We start from the raw sequence: 17,714 nt of genomic DNA on the forward strand, positions 1-17,714 counted from the left end.
ACGTGCTCAGTAAATATTTGTCAGAGGGGGACATTTTCTTCCAGGCTCAGGGCAGCCCCAGTTGCATAATGGGTGCTTAACCTAGAATTTGGTGAATGAATGAATGATGCCAAAATAAAGTACTGGGAACTCTTCAGGGCAGACTTCCTGGGCTCCATCCTCCCCTCAAGCCACATCCCAAATTCATTCTCCATTCAGAGCAGAGTTTCTCAAAGTGGGGTCCCCGAACTCTACATCGCGGTCACTCGGGCACTTGTTTAAAAACGCAGATTCCCGAATCCCTCTAGCAAGACCGCTGAATCCGCCTGTCTTGGAGGTTAGGCCCTGGGGAATCTAAGCATTCAACAAGCTCCCAAGTGTTCTTTGCGGAGGCTGAAGCTGGTGCGTCCCACTGCTGGAGTGCACAGATGCGGATGCAGAGGGCATCCTTGCTCTCTCTCGGCCGCAACCCCAGCACCGCCATCCCCACCCCAGGCAACGCACTGCAGGCGGCGGGTCAGCCGAGAGCACTGAGAAAAGTCATTCAGCGGCCAAAGGCCTTGGGGCGGGGACCCCGGGGCTGCCCTAACGGGGCGGGGCTGGACGAGGCGGGGTCGCGGCTCCTCCCCCGGCCCGGGCGGCTGACGGGACCCGCCCCAGGGGCTGCGCGCCGAGGCGGTGGTGCAGCCTGGAGTGCCCGACAGCTGCAGCGGCCGGGGATCCTGGACTCCTCCCCACACCAAGGTAAAGGCCCTCGCAGCCCGCTCCCAACTTCGTCAAGTTGGAGAGGAGTTCGCCAGGCGCCTGCACTGGGGGTGTTCTGCGGCGCACTCAGGGGTGAAGCGGGCCTCGAACCCGCGTCCCGGATCTAGGGTCCTCCGACCTGGGGCCTGGAGGGTTGGGTAGCCTCTGTCAAGGAACCTTCCGGGGTTCGGGGGACTCACACCCGGGATCCTGGGCTAGGTAATAGGTAAGCTCGGACTCAGGCTCTGGGAATGGCACATGCGCTCGCGGACCCTGTAGGCCCCCTCCCCGCCCCCCGCCAGGACCCAGTTCAGTCACCAAACCTAGAGCCCGGCTGCTCAAAACCCCCCGCACCCGAACAGCCGCTGGAGACCGGCGCGCCGGCAGCTCCTGAATTTTTCACGTAGGGGGCGGGCCGGACGAGCCGTTCCCATGGCACCAGGGCGCTCGGGTTACCGCGGAGTGAACCCCAGACCCCTCTCGTCCTTCGGAGTGCCAACCGCCCCGTCCAGCCTCTTCCTCGGCCCTCCTGAGATCGGGCAGCAGAAACGAACACCCAAAGGAGGGGAGGAGACGCGTGGGGAAGTGGAGGAGACCCGTGGGGAAGTGGAGGACGGGGGCTTTTCAGGTGGCTTTCAGAACGTCGGTCTCCTGGTCTGAATGGCAGGGACAGGTCAGTGTGCATGGGTGTGGGAGTGCTAGTGTGGACTGCCCACCTCGCTGCTGCCCCTTTGCCTGTGCTGTGGGTCATCCTCAAGGCAGAGGAAATGGCCTCTGAGTGTGCATGCATGTGTGTGCTGGCAACTTGCACATTTACCCCTCCCAGCCTGACCCAGGTTTACTCTGGGCCTGAAGCCCCGACTCCAGGAGCTGAGGTGTCTCCTCCTCCCATATGAACAAGAGGGGTCTCTGGAGGAAGTCAGCTCAGCAGCTCATCAGGACCCTACAGAAAAGGGGGCTCAAAGCACCTGGCTCACCCATTCCCCCTTCTTGCTCACAGAAGGAACGAAGAAAGGAGCAAAGCCCACCTCCCAAGGATGACACTAAACACCCAGCAAGAAGCAAAGACCCCTGTGCATCGGCGAGCCAGCACTCCACTGCCCCTGTGCCCCCGAGGCCACCAGCCTGGCCTCCTATGTATAGCACCTTCCATGCAATCCCAGCATCCCCGACTGGGCCAGTCAGCCTCCCTCAATCCTCCCACCCGGCAGCCTTCACCAGGCCCCAACGGTTGGTCCTCTGAATCCAGCGACTCTGAAGGCTCCTGGGAGGCCTTCTACCGTGTGGTGCTGCTTGGAGATCCTGGTGTAGGGAAGACCAGCCTGGCCAGCCTCTTTGCAGGAAAGCAAGAGCGGGACCTCCATGAACAGCTGGGAGGTAGGGCCTGCGTAGGCTGGGCTGGGATGTAGCCATAGGAGTGAAAGCCCTGGCATCGGGGCACAAGGCTGCCAAGAACAGTCATACAACTCATGCACTGTTCAACTCTAAGGTGCATCATTCACATAGACTATGAAGTGAATGATGCCCCATAGAGTTGTGCAGGGCACAGCCTGTACAATGGTCTGTGGGAGGGAAACTCCTTGAATGGAGAATTTTGCCAATTTCTCGTGGATGAGAGGTGTGTGATTTCTTTCCATGCCAAAGGGAAGCAATTCTGAGTTCCATGAGTCTCATGTGTAAAGAAATGGTGAGCTTCCACCCAGCTCTGAAACTCCCAGCCAGCTCCCCCTGACTCTCAGAGCCTCCCAACCCCATGGAGCAAAACTAACATCCTGCCCCAAATAGAGACTCCCAGACTCCAAGCTCTGGGCCTGGGCTCCTTTATTCCCAAGAGATGCAGTGAGCTGAGAGGGTCAGGAGCTCCAGGATTATAGGAACAGGGACAGGGACAGGGACAGAGGAAATAAAGATGGGTCCCTGCACTGCAGGACTAGCTGAGAAGACCCAGGGTGAGTGGGGAATGGGTTGGTTAAAAGCAAAGAGAAGGTGGGGACACCTGGCCAGGTCCTTTCCCCAACCCTGACCCCTCTGAGAGTGAGAACTTGTATGAGAGATGTATATTAATGCACCTATAGGTGTGACAGATGGGTAGACTGAGTCCCAGAGAGGGTAACCAGGACCTGCCTGAAGCATGCACTAGGCCAGGGACAGCAGGACTGGGAGATTTTCCAGCCCAAGTTTAACCCCACCACCCACACTCATTCAATCAAACAAACAAGCTTTCTCAGCACCTACTATGTGCCAGGTACTGTGCTGGAGAGACACGGGCTTGTTGTGGAGCTTCCTGCCCCATCAGGCTGGACAGACATCAAACAAGGGTGGTGAGCACTTCAAGGAGAAGTGGAGGGGCACTGTGACCAGAAAGACAGGCAGGGGCCCACACCCTCCCCAGGCCTGCCCCTCCGCTCTGAGATCCCGCTCTTCCCTCAGTTACAGAAGATGTGTACGAGAGGACCCTCACAGTGGACGGAGAGGACACCACACTGGTGGTCATGGACACCTGGGAGGCCAAGAAACCGGTATGGCTCCGCAAGAGAGATTTGGGAGGAGGGGGTCCGCCTAGGGCCAGATTCCTGTCCCCTCCTAGGACCTACACAACAGGGACAGGGCAGGAGCCATCCTCAGCACACTGAGAAACCCACAGGGTCCGAAGCAGCCTTTCCAGTCAAAGACAGAAGAACCTCAGGACCTTGACCCCTTTGTCTCACTCTGCTGATCCCCTCCCTGCAGCCCTCCAGGATGTGCTCCTCCCCTGCAAGCCTCCACCTTGTTAGTGGCAGCTGCGTGGCCCTCTGCCCACCCACATCGTGCATAGGAAGGGGCACTGGGTGGAGCACCAGGATACCTGAGGTTGAATCCCCACCCTCTTATTCTTAACAATTGTGTGGCCTTTGTGTGGCTGACAAACCCACCCTGAATTTCAGTTTTCTCACCTGATAAATGGGCTAGTCATGCCTGCCTTCTTTACAGCTAGGTGGATTTTTAAAGTTCTTATGCAGTTTCACAGAGGTGAGCACAGTTCGGAGCATGAACAAAAGGCCAAGCATTGGTGAAGAAATGTAAATAGTGATATTTCTTATTAATCACAACCTGATAGCTAGTAAAGAAAGCCACCAAAGCATGTCATTCCCTGGCCCCTTCCAGAGCAGGAGGAGAATAGCAGGCAGGCATGTTCCTGTTAGGTTTTTCAGATCATGCTGGAGTTCTCTTTTTTTCTTGCTATCCTGGTAATACATGCTCACTGTAGAATTTGGAAGAACTACAACTGAGCAAAGAGAAGGATCTAAAAATCACCTGGAATCCCATCTCTTCCAGGGTAGGCTCCTCCCCTAAACGTTGGGAGGCCCTGCCCTCAGGATGAGGCTTAAGAGGGGAGCACTGGCTGATTGACAAGAATGGCTGACCACTCCTGGAATAGGTGGAAAGGACTAGGGATGAAGGAGCTGTGTGGCCAATTCCCCTTAATGCAGGTAAAAGGAAACCCAAGTCCAAATGAGCATAATGATTCTCCTACCAGCAGCTGGCATTTGTGGAGTACCCTCGGCCTAAATGTCAATCCCCACGCCAGGCACTGACAATTATTATGACATTCAGTCAAGAGGAAGATCATAGTGAGTGTTTTTCTGATCCCCATTCTATTGGTGGGGAAATCAAAGTTCAGAGAGGTTAAGTAATGCATCCAAAGTCCTCAGAAAGCAGGTGGGATTCAAAGCCAGACCTCCACGATCCCAGAGCCTGTAGTCTTATGCATGAGTGTTGCCCCTCTTCATCCCCACTTCGAGCATCACCTTCTGAGCCTTCAGCTGAGGGTTCCCGCCTTTATTCATTCATTCTTTAAGAAACACTGGCCAGGACCCTGGAGACCTAGAAGTGACTAAGGTGGGTGTACTCTCCCACCCCTCGCTCCCAACCTCATGGAGCTCACGGGCTGGTGAGAGAGGGGCTACTTTCTGGATGCAGTTGAGAATCCCATGGGGCAGATTGTAGTGAATTAAGAAAAGTGACCAGACTGGGAGTCCCATTTGGGAGACGGGGGAGGAAGAGTAGTGGACTAGGAGGCAGAGACTGGAATTCGGGGCCCAGCTGGCTGTGCAACCTTGAGAAATTTTATCTTTTCCTCTGGCCCTTGGTTTCCCTAGATTTAATGTGTTGGTGACTGTGGGGGCAGGGCCCATGGGGGTCACACGGGAGCAGCCTTGTTGAAACAAGCATCCATCCTTTCCACTCATGAGCTAGAGGGTACCCTTCACTTTCAGAGCGGCAGACTCTGACAGAATTGAGTAGGCCTTTGGCTCATCCAGTAGTGTCCCAGCTTGGCTGACCGTCAGGGTCACTGGGAAGAGTATAAAAAAATCAAATTCTCAGGCCTAATCCTAGACCTAATGAATAAGAAAAAGTGGAGTCCTGGAATCCATATTTTTAATCATTCCCTCAAGGGGTTCTTACCCAGCAAATCCACATACCAACTGATTTCTGTGATCCTAACACATAACAAATCCTCCATAAATATTTGTGCAGTCAATGAATGGTCAAGACCCACCCACCCGTTGTATAGATGAGAAAACTGAGACCGAGAGGAAGGAAGGAACCAAACCAGTGGTCAAGGATGAGAACTTGCTTCTGTCTGATTTCAGCCCATGATTATTTGGCCTGGGGAAGGAATGTGTGGCTGTCGAGAACTTACCCCCTTTGACAGTGATGTTGCCCATAGATTTGAGGCTTTCCTATTCTTCTTATTCGGTTATCAGAAATTTTTTCTGACTTCTTCCCCCCTCAAAAATAATGCCCCCACCACACTCAGTAGTATTTCCCACTCCTGGCCCACCCTCCTGCCCAGCCCGCTCATCCTTTCAAAGCCCACTCATCGGTCCATGGTGAAGTGCTCCCACACGCCCACCCTCTGCCATGGTGAGTCCTTCTGGCCTCCCCACCTGTACCCCCAGGGCTTCTCTAGCCACCTGCATGTGCCTCTCTTAATGAGACTTACCACACTACATTGTGACTCCCCATTTCCATAGCCTCTCTTCCAGACCACGAGCTTTTGGAGGGGAAGGAGCTGTGTCTTATTAACTGCATATAAAGTTGTTGCCCAGGTAGTCCCGTCTCAGAGTGCTCCCCTAATGAATGATCACCATCCAAATCAGAACATCAGAATTACTCCAGTTCTTTCCTTTGCTTGTCAAACAGTTTGCAAGGACTCCACTTCTTAAAACACCCCGCCCCTGCCGCCCCTTCCCTTGCACTCCACAGTTGCTCTTTCCCCTCTTCAAAACTGTCCTGAAAAAAAAAAGCCTCCTCTTGAAGTCAGTCTCCCTCCTCACTTCTGCCTCTTCCTTCTTTCTCTTAATTCTGTATTGTAGAAGGCCAAAATAACTAACAAAAACAAATCCTCCGGAAACCAAAGAGCTAAAGCCTCCTTAGCATGAAAAGAAACCAGTCTCCAATATCCAACCTACAGAAGGGATCAACAAATGAGAAAATAAGTGAGGTGGCCAATTCTTCAGGCAAAGAAACTGAGGCTCAGAGAGAATCGGTGGTTTTCCCAAGATGACACAGGAAATAACCGCAGAATTTGTCCCCCAAATCTGTCCAAAGTATAAACTTCAGCTCCGTCCCATCCATCAGCCTATCCCAGCCCCACCCTTTCTCAGCCAGGGTCTAGGTACCCTCTCAGGATGCGCCTGCGGTCCCTCCCCTACAGGATGAAAGCTGGAGCCAGGATTCATGCCTGCAGGTGGGCAGCGCCTATGTCATTGTGTACTCCATTGCGGACAGAGGCAGCTTCGAGAGCGCCTCAGAGCTCCGCATTCAGCTGCGGCGCACACATCAGGCGGACCATGTTCCCATCATCCTTGTGGGCAACAAGGCAGACCTGGCACGCTGCCGGGAAGTCTCCGTGGAAGGTGAGCTCTTCGCCCCCCTCCTCCTCCATCCTCCTCTCTGCCCCCACTGTCACTGCCCCTCCTCCAGTGCTCTTCATTTCAGTGACTGTCACCCGTGTCATCCTGCATCTACTTGCCTAAGCCCAAAAGCTAGGACCCATTCTTTTCCCCACTCTCACTCTCCCAAACAAGGCCCGAAGTCCTTCAGGTCCTCCTCCTGTAACTCCACATTCCCTTTCCCCCATGCCCACAGCCTCTGCCCCACCCTGGCACCTCCACCTTAGCCTGGGCCCGCTCCTGTACTTCTCTATCCCCACTCAGTAGGTTCCCCTCTCCACTGCCAGAGTTTTCCAGAACCCAATCTGACCTCGCCACTGCTTTGCTATGGCCCCTCATGCCCTTTGTCACCAGGCATAATAGGCCCAGTGCCTGCAAGTTTTTCAAGGGTTTCCATCTGAGACCTGCAAAAAGGCAATTGTTCACGGAAAGAATTCAAATTTCACAAAGCTTTAATCATCTACAAAACGTGTCAGCCAGCAACTGCAAACCAAATGTTTAAAATTACATACCAGTGTATTTTAAGAGGGAGAAGCAATATTTAAATACGTTTATATAAAAGGTGGGACCCATAGAGATCTTAAACTGTCACTACTCACAGGGCAAAATCTAAAAAATATGGCAACTGGGACCCAGAGAGGGGGAGCCAGTTCCACAGGGTCCCCAGACCCTGAGGACTGGAACAGAGGCTGTGCCTCTCAGCCTGGTGGACCCCTGGAGATGGAAGACCATATGCTTTGTGAGCACACACCCCAAAATTCCACAACATAATCCCTAGATTTATCCAAAGAAGGTTCCCAGTCCTCATCCAAAGCTACCGAATCAGAACCTCTGAAGATGGGCTCAGGAGTCTGCCTTTCCACAAGCTCCCCCAAATAATTCTGACGCACAGATTAAACCCCTTACCTGACATTCAAGACCCTTTCCTACCAGGTCCCAGCCTCACTGTCTTCCCAGTCTTACTCTGCCTGTATTAGTAACTAGCCTGTGAATTAACTCATCAAAGCCGGGTCTGATTTATCTCCGAGTCCCCTGGCACCCAACACAACGTATGGGCAAATGAAAAATAGTTTCACGTTGAAACTAAACACACCTCTTCCTGCCTTTATTCCCTCCTCCACCCCCGCCCCATTAGAGGGCCGCGCCTGCGCCGTGGTGTTCGACTGCAAGTTCATCGAAACGTCAGCCACGCTGCAGCACAACGTGGCGGAGCTCTTCGAGGGCGTGGTGCGCCAACTGCGCTTGCGCCGCCGGGACAGCGCGGCCCGGGAGCCCCCGGTGCCCCGACGTCGGGCGAGTCTGGGCCAGCGCGCTCGCCACTTCCTGACACGCCTGACAGCCCGCAGCGCCCGCCGCCGGCTCTGAAGGCCCGCTCCAAGTCCTGCCACAACCTGGCCGTGCTCTGAGGCCCCCCGACCTACCGGGGGCAGCGGAACACTGGGTGCATTCTGGGCTCCCCCAAGGGGCAAAGGCACGGTTGCCTGGAGTCCACATCGTGGCTTTGCCTGATCGCTGCCCGGAGAGCCAGAGCAGCTAACCAGAGCCGCGGCTTCAGGGACCCGTCCACCCTGGAAAGTGATGGACAGACTATGGGGCCAAAGCCCCAAGCTGGGCACAGAGGGGTTTTTTTATGCGGTGCGTTTCGTTTTGTAAAAATCTTCCTTGTCCCTTCCTGGCCAACCCTCAGAACCTCCCCCCTACACAATAAACCAGACCATGAAGATGTCCTGTCTGAATGACAAGACCTCTAGTTTGGGGCTCTTCCAGGCATCTCCACCTCCCACTCTCTCATCTACACTGGCTGCAGACTGGATTAGCCTGCTGACTAGGGTCAGGGCAGTCAGGTAAATCACCAGATCAATTGAGTGTTCAAGCCCTCTCCCAGCCACTGGATGCGGCCTCTGCCACCCCCATCCCCATACCCCGACCCCTGTCTTTAAGGGAGACCCAGTAGAGTACAAATAACCACAGTTAAGTGTGATAACCTCATTAACTTATTTTTTAGATTACAGATTCATAAAATATTATCTGGAAGGAATCTTAGCACTCATCCTGGCAATATAATAGCTGATGTTTGTTGTGAGCAGTGTACTAAGCTGTTACAACTGTTAATCAATCTTCACAGCACCTGTTTACTAATTGGAAAACAGGCACTGGAGGTGAAGGCTCACACAGCTGCTGTAAGTGAAGTAAGTGTACAGGATTCTAACCTGGGCTTATCAGTCTAGAGTTGTGCCCAACTTATCCACAGACCTCTTGGAAAATGTGACAAAGTCCCACAGATAGGGACTTTCAAACAATTTTGCATACAATTTTGGGGTAGAGGCATGGACTCCATCATAAAAACTAAATCCATTAATCCCCCAGGATGGACCCCCAATTTAGTCCTGCTCACTCATTTTTCCAAAAGTAGAAACCAAAGCCCAGAGAGAAAAAGTGAGCATCCCAGGGTCACCCAGCCAGCGGGGATGAGGACTACACCCCAGGGCCCAGCCTCCTCCTATGACTGTGCAGGAAGTAGGAGGTAGTGAGGCATCCAGCCTGGCTGGGGCTGGGCCTTAGGGGTCAGGTCAGAAGTTTCCAGCCTTAGGAGAAGAGGTGTCATTACTTTGAGAGGAAAACAAGATGCAAACGGTTTTGACCATAGTGTCCCTGATGCCTGACACCCCTGCCCCCAACCAGCTGCCTGCCCAGATGCCTCAGCCCCCGATGTGGGCCATGTCCCAGCCACCAGGAACACAGTGCCAAGGAAAACCTAAGCTTGGGCAGGGGAGCCATATCCTCCGGCTTCACCCCCCAATCTCGCCAGCGAGGCGCTGATGGCACTTACTTCCCCATTCCAACTCCCGCCTGGGTAAGGGAAGAGGAGGAGGGTCTTCCCTCACCCCAAGCTGTCTCTGTCCTGCGGTCATGGGGGAGGGGCTGTAGTTGTGGAAAGTTGGCAGGGGCAGCCGGCAGCAGCCGGGAGAGTGGAAAAAATGATATCAAACCCAGAAAAATGCAGGCCGGATGAAGGGCCTGAGTGGGCCCTGGGAGGTGAGAGAGATAGGGAGGGGGCCCCTCAGGCTGAGAAACGAAGAGGGGACAGGGAGAGAGTGCAAGCCTGCTTCTGAGAAAGCTGGGGATAGTTGCCATCATTCCTTCCTTTCTTCATCCACAGGTACTTACTGAGGGCCTACTAAGTGCAGAGCGCGGTGCCAGGCTCTGGGGAAGTAGTGTGAGCAGGAGTGGCCTGCTGCTCCTGGAGCTCACAGTCGTGGGGAAAGCAGACTAGAAAACAAGGGAGTGAAATGGTCACAAACAGATAAGGGGCCAAAACTCAGCGTGGTCCTGGGAGGCCCTGAAAATAATCCAGCGCCATCCTCCCAATTCACAGATGGGGAAACTGAGGGCTGGAGAGGGAGAGGGCTTATCCCAGGTTACTCAGTGTGGAAGAAAGTGTTGAGACCAGGGGTGGGGGCGAGGTGGATGGTTCTCAGGCCTTCCCTCAGAAGGGGAGAGATGAAGGAAAGAAAGAACATGGATCCAGGGGGAGTAGGCCGCCAACACAGCCGGACAGCACAGCCATTGAGGTCAGGGGCCCTGAACCAGGGGACCTGTGTTCAAACTCTGCTCTCCTCCATCTCTCTGTGCCTTAGTTTCCCCACCGATAAAATAAGATTCATGACACTTCCCACCCTCAGGGTTGATACGAGAATTAAATGACTTAAAACATGTAAAATACTTAAAACAGTTCCTGGGTCTAGGAAGATTCAGTAAATGTTGCTTACCACTCTCATAACCTTAGTCCTTGGGGAAATCAGGGTTTGTTAAGGTCCGGGTATTCTGAGACTGTGAAGTCTTGCTTGGAGTCTTTGCTCTGTTATGACACTAAAGGACTTTAGGCAAATCTCTTCCCCTCTTGGGCCTCAGTTTCCCCACCTGTAAAATAAAGGGATTCAATCTGAACTTGTATCACATGTTCATGTGCTCACATGTTTACTGTCTGCCTTCCCCTCAGGAATGAAAGCAGGGCCCTCAACGCTGCTCTCTCCCTAGCAGCTACAATAGTGCCTGGCTCACAGTAAGTTACCCTAAATATTTGCTGACTGGATTGATTAACTGATCTGTAAAATGGCCCTTCCGTTCCTGACCTCTCTGATTCTAGGAGTCTGTGAATAAGCCATGGCTGGGAAAGCATCTGAAAAAAACACATTACTCAGGGATGCAGCCCATCATAGTTTAGGAAGTTCTTTCTCACTCATAAAAACAAACCAAAAGAATAAAAAACTTTGTTTTAGCTCTTTCTGTGTGGTAGGCCCCATGCTACATGCTTGGTACACATGTTCTTATTTCATCATCACCACAACCATCTACTTAATAAGTGCCACTAAACAGATGAGCACATTGAGGCTAAGAGAACCCAAGAAATTTTTCCAAGGACACACAGCAAGAAAGGGTAGTCAGGGTTTGTACCCAGATCAGGTAGCAACTGCTATCTTCATTGTTGGGAAACTGAGGCCCAGAGAAAGGAGATGACTTGCCCAAGGCCACATAATAATACCAACAAACAGTCACATCCCTCTCGCTGCGTATCAGGGGCAGTGCCAAGTGCTTTTCATACATTACATCCTCAGAACTGGCCATATCCCCATGCCAGTTTTCAGGTGGAGACACTGTGGTGCAGAAAGGTTCAGTACCCTGCCAAGTTTGTAGTTAGCAAACAGCAGAGCCAAGAATTGAACCCAGGAATCGTCACAGGGTACGATGGCTTGGCTATATTGCACCATCTGTTGGTATCAAGTCCGGAGCAGGCTGGTATAAAGGGGAGGGAGGTGTCTTTGCCCAGCCGGCTGCTGCCTGTCTGGAGCAGGGCAGAGAACAAAAGCACACTGAGAGTATCTTCAGCTGCCCACGGGGACTTTCCACCTTAAAGGGAGAGTAGTGTTATGGAAAAAATGATAAAGCTCTGGAAAGATTAATGTCTCCCCAGGGGCCGCAGGTCTCTCCAGAGTTACAACCCCCTCTTGCTGTGGTGAAGGGCCACAAACTGGGATCCAGATGAGATGAAGGCCATCTGGACCCCTACCCGCCCCAGCCAGGCTCCTCCAATACTGAGGACCACTGGCCTTGATGGAAAGTTCCAGCTTCTCAGCCAGGGGCATGAAGCTTCCACTCAGGGACCTCCAAGGACTCCGATTCAGGCTGGAACCGCCAGTCCTTGGATGGTGGGAAATTTATGTCCCACAGGGGTAGCCCAAGCCTTCCTTTATTCAGCAAACTTTGACAAGTGTGTGTGCTCTGAAGGAAGGTAAGGAGGGTAGAGAGGGTCACAGCTGGCTGCTTTATAAAGATTAAGAATCTCTCAGCTCTACCGTGACTGTGTGACCTTAGACAACTCAAAATAAACAGAGTGAAGGCATTAGGGTAGAATTCTCTGTGTGACTGTCTCTGTCTCAAGAATATTTGAATATTCTAACTAAACAGCTTGAAAAAATACACAAGTTCAGTTTCAATTTCAGCAGTGTTTCCTTCTGTTCAGTTCAGGGTACAGTTAAAAATAATACAATGATGGGATGGGAGCTCTGGGTCCAGCAGTGTGTGCAGTTTCCCCAGTTCCATCTGGTTCAACTTCAAGGCTAAGACAGAACACTGTTCCAGTAACTATGCTGCATAATAAACCACCCCAAAGCTTAGTAGCATAAAAACAATCATTTTATTATGCTCAGGTTTTGTGAGTCAGGAATTGGGCAGAGCAAAGTGAGTAGAACTCCTCTCTGGGGCCTCAGCTGGGAAAGTCACAGACTAGAGTGGCTGGTGTCATCTCACATGTCTGGTGTCCTCACTCACCTGTCTGGACACTGGCAGGTTGACACTGGCAGTAGCTGGAATCTCACCTACACGTGGCCCTTCCAAGTGGCCTGGTGTATTTATTTCCTATTGCCACTGCAACAAATCACCACAAACTTGGTGACTTAAAACAGCACAAATTTAGTATCTTACCATTCTGTAGAATAGAAATTCAATGTGGGTGTCACTGGGCTAAAACCAAGGTGTCAGCCAGGCTGTGTTCCTTTCTGGAAACTCTAAGAAAGAATCTATTTCCTTGCCTTTCCTAGCTTCTAGAGGCCAGTCACTTGCCTTGGCTTGTGACTCCTTCTTCCATCTTCAAAGGAAGCCCAGCCCATCTCCTCCTGCTGTCTCTGGTTCTCCCTCTGCCACCCTTGTGGTTACACTGAGCCCCCCCGGGTAGTCCAGGATAGCCTCCCTATCTTAAAGTCAGTGTATTAGCGAACTTAAATTCGTCTGTGACCTTAATTCCTCCTTGCCATGCAACGTAAAACATATTTGCAGGTTCCAGCAATTATGACATGGACATTCTGGGGAGCTGCTATTCTGCCTAAAAAGCAAGATAGAGTTGAAGACATAGAAGATGGTGACTGGGTCTTCACTCTGCCGCCACACAAACACACACTCAGTCTTGTTCTAGTGAATGAATAGAGAAAGCCCTAAAATAAAGGGGTTGCCTCCTAGTGGAATGTTGGGGGCTCTGGAACACCATCCCCAGAGTGTGATCTTCCTCATTCTACCTCAACTCCATCCATGCTTCTATCCTGAAGTACCAGCTTCTTCAGACTTCCACTGGGCAGATCTCCATCCAGCTTTCAGAAAAGCCTCTTCTCTCTCCACAGATACAGGTCTTGCCTCAGAATGACCCCTGTCCCCAACAGTACATCTTCAGAAGTCTGAGTTATTGGGCCTGGCCTGAGACCCCAGGTGCCCCAGCAACACAGGCAAGGGTGCTCTTAGCTCTTCTAGTCTTACAGAACAGTCCAGAGTGTGACCACTCCTAATCCAGTCCTCTTCTAGGACTGGCCCCCTGTGTGAATAGGGATAAATGCCTTTTACATGCTCAATTGTCTGGGAAGCATTTATTGAATCTTACACTCACACACACATAAGCATTAATTCTAAGTCCTAAACCAGGGGTCACTAACTCAAATGCTCACAGTCAGGTAATATAAATCAGTGAATTAGACTGGGAGAAGACATTAGGGAGCATCAGGTTCTGTGGCAAACTGAAACCACCTGCCCTGCTGAAAGGGAGCAACAGAACTGAGCAGCCTCTTCCTGCTGCTAGGGTATGACCCAGTGTTGCCCAGATACTTGCATTTTTGGGGAAGCCAGCAAGCCAGCTATTTATGTGAAGTGTCCTTAAATAATTCCTAAATAATTCTTGCTAATTCCAATTTCTAAAAACCCTGAGCAGGAGAAGCAATAGATGCCCACCAGCCAAATTCTGACCAGAGGCTGACAATTTGTAACCTCTGATCTAAACCCAAATAGCGACAGACAAATGTATTCTCAGCCGTCCCCCAGTCTGCAAGGTCACTCCTCATACCATGAAGTTAGTACTTAATTAGAAAGAACAGCTTGTTCCTTTTGTTCAACCCCCTCCCTACCCGCTTCCCAAGAGTGCCTCTTCAAGCCTGTTGGGATACCAAAGGTGCCCGATGCCAAGTGGCATATTTTTTCAATTGAACTTTGAATTACAAAAATAGTACATTTTAATTATAAGAATAAATCAAGGCAATAGAAAACATATGGTAAAAAAATAAAGATGTATTTATGTGTTAAGTTGCCCTCAGCTACATATGATAGAAATCCTTATAAGGATATTTTCCACAAGCTGTCCAGAAGTAGGCAATTTTAAGGTTGATTCATCAGCTTTAAAATGCCAGGACCCTGGGCTTGCATCTCCATAATTCTTCAGGAATTTCCCTCATGGCTGCAATATGGCTACAACTCCAAGTGTCACATCCTCACAACAGCATCCCAAGAAAAACTGCAAGAGGGTGGGTCAGAAAGAGGTTTATTTGTTATCAAGGAAGAAATTACTCTTCCAGAAGTTTGCCTTCATATCTCACTAAACTGAGGCACATGGTCACATCTAGCTGCAAGGGAGGCTGAGAAAGCAATGATCTGGCATAAAGGAATGAGACTGTCACCTGGCTTGGGCCAATCATGATTCATCCTTTTGCTGCTCTAACAAGATGGCTTTTGTGAGCAAGGAGAAGTACGTGAGGGTCGTTGGATAGCAACTTTAGTATTTGCCATGGAAGCCCTTCCATTCTCCCCCAGTCTCATTCCCCTCCCAGGAAATACCCACCATTAGAAGTTTGGGGTGTATCCTTCCAGAATTTTCAGCCAGTCACATTACATTGTAGCAGACATTTGACCATTGTCTTTTTCTTCCACACCGTGAGAGTCACAATTTTGCTCTGGTTGAAAGATAGATCTATACCCCAGCTACTGCCAATGAGGCATGAGGGAAGGATGGCTGGAGAGTTCTAGAAAAAGCTTCTTTGCTATTAAAAACAGCTGAAAATCAAACAAATAAACAAAGAGCTGCAGCAGGAAGAGACAGTCCCTTTCCATCTACTGGTCATTGACGTGTATGAATGTGAAACCTGGAACTATAGCCACCCTCTTGCAGTTATGACAAGATCCAGTCAGAGGATGGCAAAGCAGAAAGATGGCAAGTACCAAGTCCTTGATGATGAAGTCACCTCACTGAACTAACCACACCCAAAGGTTCCCCACCTCTGGACTTAATGTTATGTAGAAGCATAAATCTTCAGCACTAAGGTAAATTATCTTGGGGATTTCTGTACCAAAGTCAAATTCACCCAATCGATATACATACAGAGATATGTTTGCTGTATTTTCACCTAAATGGGATTATAGGTCTATGCATTGAGACTGAGTTCAGTTGCAAGGAATGAAGCTTAAAATAGCAGTGATGGAAACAATATAGAAGTATATTTCTCTCATATAAAAGAAGTTTAGAAGCAGGCAGTCCAATGCTGGCCTGGCATTCCACAGTACCAGGACCCTGGCTCCTTCGATCTTGTGATTCCACCATCCTCAGTACAATATGCTGCGCAAGCTGCAGCCGTCTTATCCACATTCCGGCCAGCAGGAAGTGGGAAGGAACCAAAAAAAAAAAGCCAGGCACAACCTCTTGAAGATGCACACATTATCTCCAAATACATATCACTGGCCAGTGCTTAGCCACACCACCGCACTCAATTGCAAAGGAGTCTAGGATAAGTGATTTATTCCAAATAGCCATGTGCCAGCTCAGAAATAAGGGATTCTCTGTTTAAGGAAGGGAAGAATGGACATTAAGAGGCAACAAGCAATCTCTGCCATGATATGTACATATTAGGTATAATTTGCTTTTTTTTACCCAATTTATCCTGGCTTTCTATCCATGCCAGTATATACAAAATTACCTTGTTATTTTGAGATTTATTTTGTTCTTATTCTAGCTTCTTAAGATAGAAACTTAGATCATTTATTTGAGAACTTTCTTCTTTTCTAATGTAAACATTTAAAGCTGTATTAGAAAAAGCTCTATAATTTATATAAAGCTATAAATTTCCCACTAAGTACTGCTCTAGATGCAGCCCGCAAATTTTGGTATGTTGTGTTTCCATTATCATTCAGCTCAATATCTCTAATTTCTCCTATGATTTCATCTTCAAATAGGTTATTCGGAAGTCTGTTGTTTAATTTCGAAATATTTAGGGGATTTCCATATATCTTTTTGTTATTGATTTCTTATTTAATACAGTTGCCAATTTGAGACTTGTTTTATAGTTCAACACATGGTCTATCATGATCCATGTTCCATGTGCACTTGAAAATAATATTTGTTCTGCCATTGTTGGTGCAGTGTTCTAAAAATGTCAGTTTTAGGTCAAGGTGATGGATATTGCTGTCCAAGTGTTTCAGGAACTTCATGATTTTATGCCTACTTATTTTGCCAATTGCTGAGGAAGGAGTATTGAAATCTCCAATTGTAATTGTGATGCATCTATTTCTCCTTTCAGTCTGTTCATTTTTTTCTTTACCTTGCTTTTCTTTCTGGCTGCAAAACATTCCACAGTATGGATATACATCTTTTACCCATTGAAGGACATTTAGGTTAATGTAAATGGTTTGCCCTTACAAACAGTACATCAGTGAATATTCTTGCACACTTAGGAGAAATGACCAAATTCAAACTTACTAGTTCAAAGAGCATGTACATTTTACATTTTGACAAACACTGACAAATTACCCTCTAAGAGGACTGTTTTTGTTTATATTCAGACCAACAGCACCCAGTTCCCCACACCATGACCCACATTATCCTTTCTCATCTGACATCCTCTTGGAGACAAGAGGCGGGCAGTTTGGGAAAAAAGGTGTCTCATCGCTTACTTTGCACTTCCCTGATCATAACAAAGTTGAGTATTGTCAGGCCCCTTAGCTGCCCAAACCCCAGTGAAGCTTTGAGAGTACAGCTTCTAAGGGCTGTATTAAATTCTTAGGGTCAGCTTTTCCACTCTTCACCTGCCTGGAGAGGAGGGGTGTTCTTTCTTCAGCTACCAGAGCCTTGGTTAGAACAGGAAATCTGGCATCTGCCAGACCTGAGTTTGAATCCCTCTGGCTCCACAATTTGACATCTGTGTGATCTTGGGTAAGTTACTTCACCTCACTCACCTCTTGGACCCTCAGCTTCACAAAGGGAAGACAAGCACTTGGCACAGGTGTGCCATGGATTAGAAATCAGATGTGTAAAGCACCTACCACAGCATCTGGCACCTAGTAGACACTAAGAACAATCTTTTCAAAATAGGTATTCATTGAGCACTTACCATGTGCAAACCGATGAGTTAAGCCCTTTTCTCAGATTATTTCATTAACCCTCACAACAATAAGACAACACCATCTTAGAGATGGGGAAAGCGGCGGTTCTGAGATGCTTAGTCTCTGTTCAAAAGTCGCACAATGAGTAACCAGCAGAGCTAAGAGTTAACTTAGGGATGTCTGACTCCCAAGCCTGTTCCCCAGGGTAGCTAGCTCTTTTCACAGATTAGGAAACTGAGGCCCAGAGAGATAAAATAACACATAAAATTAAACAGTGAGTGTACAGCAACCAGTTGGCCCAGTATTCCCCCTCCTTCTGAGTCTGGGTGACCAGCTGGAGAAGAGACTGGAGAGAGTGGAGGCAGGGACAGC

General features: G+C 49.6%; 1 protein-coding gene across 1 annotated transcript; it reads left to right on the plus strand.

The window, feature by feature from the left end:
- The first annotated feature begins 554 nt into the window (after window positions 1-554).
- REM1 (RRAD and GEM like GTPase 1) lies at window positions 555-8,387 on the plus strand. The gene is made up of 6 exons (XM_036924785.2): window positions 555-723; window positions 1,131-1,351; window positions 1,724-2,100; window positions 3,154-3,242; window positions 6,425-6,626; window positions 7,798-8,387. Exons 3-6 carry the CDS (start codon window positions 1,761-1,763, stop codon window positions 8,025-8,027), a joined length of 861 nt encoding a protein of 286 aa, XP_036780680.2. The 5' UTR covers window positions 555-723; window positions 1,131-1,351; window positions 1,724-1,760; the 3' UTR covers window positions 8,028-8,387.
- The last annotated feature ends 9,327 nt before the right edge of the window (window positions 8,388-17,714 follow it).

Source organism: Manis pentadactyla, chromosome 5 (assembly GCF_030020395.1).
Source record: "Manis pentadactyla isolate mManPen7 chromosome 5, mManPen7.hap1, whole genome shotgun sequence".
NCBI lineage: Eukaryota > Metazoa > Chordata > Mammalia > Pholidota > Manidae > Manis > Manis pentadactyla.

What these genes read in the sequence shown, in the direction of transcription:
- REM1 (XM_036924785.2), top strand. Translation starts at nt 1,761, where the DNA reads ATGACACTAAACACCCAGCAAGAAGCAAAGACCCCTGTGCATCGGCGA. An exon ending in CCTCCATGAACAGCTGGGAG is followed by an intron (nt 2,101 to 3,153) that starts GTAGGGCCTGCG and finishes CTCTTCCCTCAG; the next exon opens with TTACAGAAGATGTGTACGAG. An exon ending in CCGGGAAGTCTCCGTGGAAG is followed by an intron (nt 6,627 to 7,797) that starts GTGAGCTCTTCG and finishes CCGCCCCATTAG; the next exon opens with AGGGCCGCGCCTGCGCCGTG.